Source organism: Paramormyrops kingsleyae, chromosome 9, assembly GCF_048594095.1.
Source record: "Paramormyrops kingsleyae isolate MSU_618 chromosome 9, PKINGS_0.4, whole genome shotgun sequence".
Classification (NCBI taxonomy): domain Eukaryota; kingdom Metazoa; phylum Chordata; class Actinopteri; order Osteoglossiformes; family Mormyridae; genus Paramormyrops; species Paramormyrops kingsleyae.
In genome coordinates, this window is record NC_132805.1 from 10,150,862 (window position 1) to 10,154,398 (window position 3,537).

Consider the following 3,537-nt stretch of genomic DNA (forward strand, 5'->3'; position numbering starts at 1 on the left):
AAGTGTCCCTCTCACCCGCTTGACCTGGTGATCGCCTACGACATGTCCGATGAGGTGCTGGACTTTCAGCTCAATAACATGAAGAGCCTGATCACACGAATCATAGAGGACATGAATATCAGCGAGAGCAGCTGCCCAGCCGGTGCCCGCGTGGCCGTAATGTCCTACTCGGACACGGCGAAGCGGGTCATTCGCTTCAGCGACTACCTCACTAAAGGCACCCTGCTGCAGCTGGTGAAGGACAGGGTGCTCTACGAGAGAACCAGCGGGCAGCGGGACCTGGGGGAGGCCATGATGTACACCGCAAGGCATATGTTCAAAAGGACCCGTGGCGGAATGCTGGGGACAAAGATGGCTATCTTCATGACAAGTACGGGAATGTGGAAAAGCGGGGGTAATGGGCGAGGAGTGGGAGGGTCAGGGGGGGTCTGATTATTAACCCAAACACAATCAATAATTTAACGGATTTAAAATGAATATTATGAGCAATACTGAGGTTGAATTTGGGAAATTGTGTAAATGGCTAGCAAAAAAGAAACTATTAAAATGTATACACTAATATATGGATGCATGAAATGAAAACAAAACATAGCAAATCCGAAACGATACAGTGATTGAGATATCATGACCTGTTATTATTCTAAATGTACTACTAACAGTTCTGACATCATCACAACATCTGAGTCAAACATTTTAACAAATTATCCATACCATATTGCTGTATGTCGACACATTAGTAACAGCGGACATTTTGGTTCTTTTCACGGAGTTCAATTACACCCCATACATCCATCCCTAAGCAGCAATGCAGTACAGGATCACAGAGAGTCTGGAGCCAGTCGCAGAAAGTATAGGGCTCGAGGCAGGGGACACCCACGGTGGGATGAAAGTACTAGCTGTAATTGTGAATTACATTTTCTTTGTATTTTCAGGAATGTATATGGGACGAGGGGATTTTGCAAGAGTCCAGACCACAGAACAGCAGCTGTACACAGCAGCTATGGAGCTGTATGCAAATGACATCACTCCAGTGATTGTCACCTCGGTGTCACCGGAGTCACAACTCACCGATGCATTCTTGGTAAGCAGAACATCGTTTCCTTTCTACTCTGGAAATTACAAACATTTCCAAGTATGTTGAAAGAATCAGTCAACAAGAGAAGAGCAGGAACAAAATATTTATAAGGTTACAGACACTAGAGGTTTCAAGCAGTAAACTAAAAAAAGATTAAGTGAATCAATGAGTCTATAATGGAAAATGTGTGTGAAGAGAATGAGGAAAAATTCCACACTGGAAATATTTGGAAGGGAAAGGTGTGCAGAAACCTGTGGGCCCTTAAACATGTTGGAGGACTTGATGAGAGGATTATTTTGGACAATATTGTTTTGTATGTGGAACATTTTTAAAAAGTTGCAATTTGTTGTAAATACTGCTTTTTGATTTACTGTGTGATTTATTTGCTTTCAAAATTCCTCAAAAACCTGGTAGAACTTTCCGGGACGATACGGGATCATTAGTGACAGCAGTGAGGAGCAGATAATGGGACGTCTGCGAGCTTGCTTCCTGTGTTACGGTGAGGCGAATTCTTTGTGGGGCATCTTCTGAAGCCACAGCTAAGAGTCATGGGGGAATTTTATACCCCGAATTAACAGATATATGGTACGGGGCAAAAAAAGAATACTAGATAGGATAGGATGACAAAGAGATGAAGGATGACCATACTTTTTTAAGCCAGAAGTAGATGAGAAAACGACTGTTATCCTCTTTGTTCACATTGCCATCTTAGATTCCTGCCACCCAGACCCGACGTGCCCAGCGGAACGGCACAGCCCTGTCAACGTCAACGCAGACGTCCTCTTCATGCTGGACAGCTCACACGGCATCAGCGAGGTGGAGTACGAACAGGCTCGCGGATTCCTTTACTCCATGGTGGACCGGTTCGGGCCCTCGGGTGCCTCGCCAAGCCCCCTTCTGACTGGAGCGAGGCTCGCACTCGTCCAGCACAGCGGGGTCACGCCCGGCAAGAGGGACCCCATTGAAGTGGAGTTCAACTTTCTTAAATATGCAGGCAAACAGGAGGCCATGAAGAATCACATTCAGCACCTCACTAGGCGCATCCACGGGTCCTCCGCCTTAGGGCCGGCTCTAGACTACGTGATAGGAAGACTCTTTAATAAACAGACCAGGTCTAACAAGGTTATATTCATTATTTTGGGTGGGGCAAGTGACCACCGAGACCATAGACTGAAAGAGATTGCCCTCAAGGCGAAGTGTGCTGGGTACATCCTCTTCACCCTGTCCCTGGGGTCCAAGACCAGGTACAGGGAGCTCTACACCATCTCAAGCCAGCCGATCAGTGCACACTCCTGTCAACTCGATGTAGCAGGTGCCGATGATATAGATTACGCTCTTCGCTTCGCCGAGTCGTTCTTCAGCTTTCTGCCAAGTAAGTGGGCCTCCAAAACGCTGCCATGAAACCAGGATGTTACACGTTTTTTGCGCTTCAGTTACGGTCTGGTTCATGTGGAATGCAGGACATGATCAGAAACATGCACTCCATTCACAAATATTCAGCGGCTGAATTTGAAGACGTTCTATCTTTTGTATTGTTAATAGAGAGGCCCAGTACTGACCCTCACTGGAGGGTGGACGACTGCGACTTTACAAGAACCGAAGACGTGTCAGGGTACGTTCCTCGGCATTCGCTTTTCGGGACTGGGGTCGCAGAATCCACCTGGTGGACAAATTTCTTTTCAAAACAAGTAGTCATGCATTCTCTGTGCAGGTTAAGTAACAGCAATCATGGAATCTGAAGGTCATTCTGAATGAGGAACTTCAAAGTACAAATTCCATTAAACAGTAGGGTTTCATTACCCATTACAAAAATGCAGTGCTTAAAAGTGAAAATTCTCATGATGGTTTTTTTTTTTTTTTTTTTTTTTTTTTTTAATACAGCACATGTGGTTATATAATCTTTGGCAATTAAGTTGACAGCTAATATAAAACATTCCTCCTCCGAAGGTTTGATGTTTTATCAGACGGCGCACACATGGAGTCTGAAGACATTCCCAAGCAGGCCATCAATGCAGAACTGGGCTTTGTCCAACCTGAGCCAGATAAACAGCTCCCGGCTATGCTGCATGTTCAGCAGCAGAACAGCCCCTCGCTGCTGGACACTCGGCCTCAAGATGCCGCTAAAATGGTGGACGGTCTCCCGGGCGAGCTGGCGGAGGTGCGCGAAGGCCCACGGGAGGTGGAGCCCCAGACGGCTGCATCCGAGTCGAGCCCCACATCCAAGAAGCTGGAGTTGAGCCCAGTCATGAGACAGCGCTCTGAGCTGGCAGGACGCCTGGGCCACCCACTCCCCCAAACTTCTGGTGAGTTTCCTGCCTCCTCGCAGCCCTAACAACGCCCATGTTGGCCGTACCTCTGGCTTCCTGACTCCGCCGCGTTTCCCGTAGCCCGCTGCCTGCAGAACAAGGATAACGGCAGGACATGCAGAAGATCACAGGCCATCCAGTGGTTCTACAACCGGC

At 47.4% G+C, this 3,537-nt stretch overlaps 1 protein-coding gene across 1 annotated transcript; it reads left to right on the plus strand.

Moving 5' to 3' along the window:
• Nucleotides 1–42: 42 nt before the first annotated feature.
• Nucleotides 43–2,476, plus strand: LOC140592479 (collagen alpha-6(VI) chain-like). The gene is made up of 4 exons (XM_072715888.1): nucleotides 43–370; nucleotides 933–1,081; nucleotides 1,490–1,574; nucleotides 1,788–2,476. The coding sequence occupies exons 1-4, from the start codon at nucleotides 43–45 to the stop codon at nucleotides 2,474–2,476; spliced, it is 1,251 nt and encodes a 416-aa protein (XP_072571989.1).
• Nucleotides 2,477–3,537: the final 1,061 nt, after the last annotated feature.

Bases quoted from the DNA above. Each gene is read 5' to 3' on its own strand.
- LOC140592479 (XM_072715888.1), top strand. From the start codon at position 43: ATGTCCGATGAGGTGCTGGACTTTCAGCTCAATAACATGAAGAGCCTG. The intron at 371-932 runs GTACGGGAATGT...TTGTATTTTCAG, and splicing joins GATGGCTATCTTCATGACAA to GAATGTATATGGGACGAGGG. The intron at 1,082-1,489 runs GTAAGCAGAACA...AAAACCTGGTAG, and splicing joins AACTCACCGATGCATTCTTG to AACTTTCCGGGACGATACGG.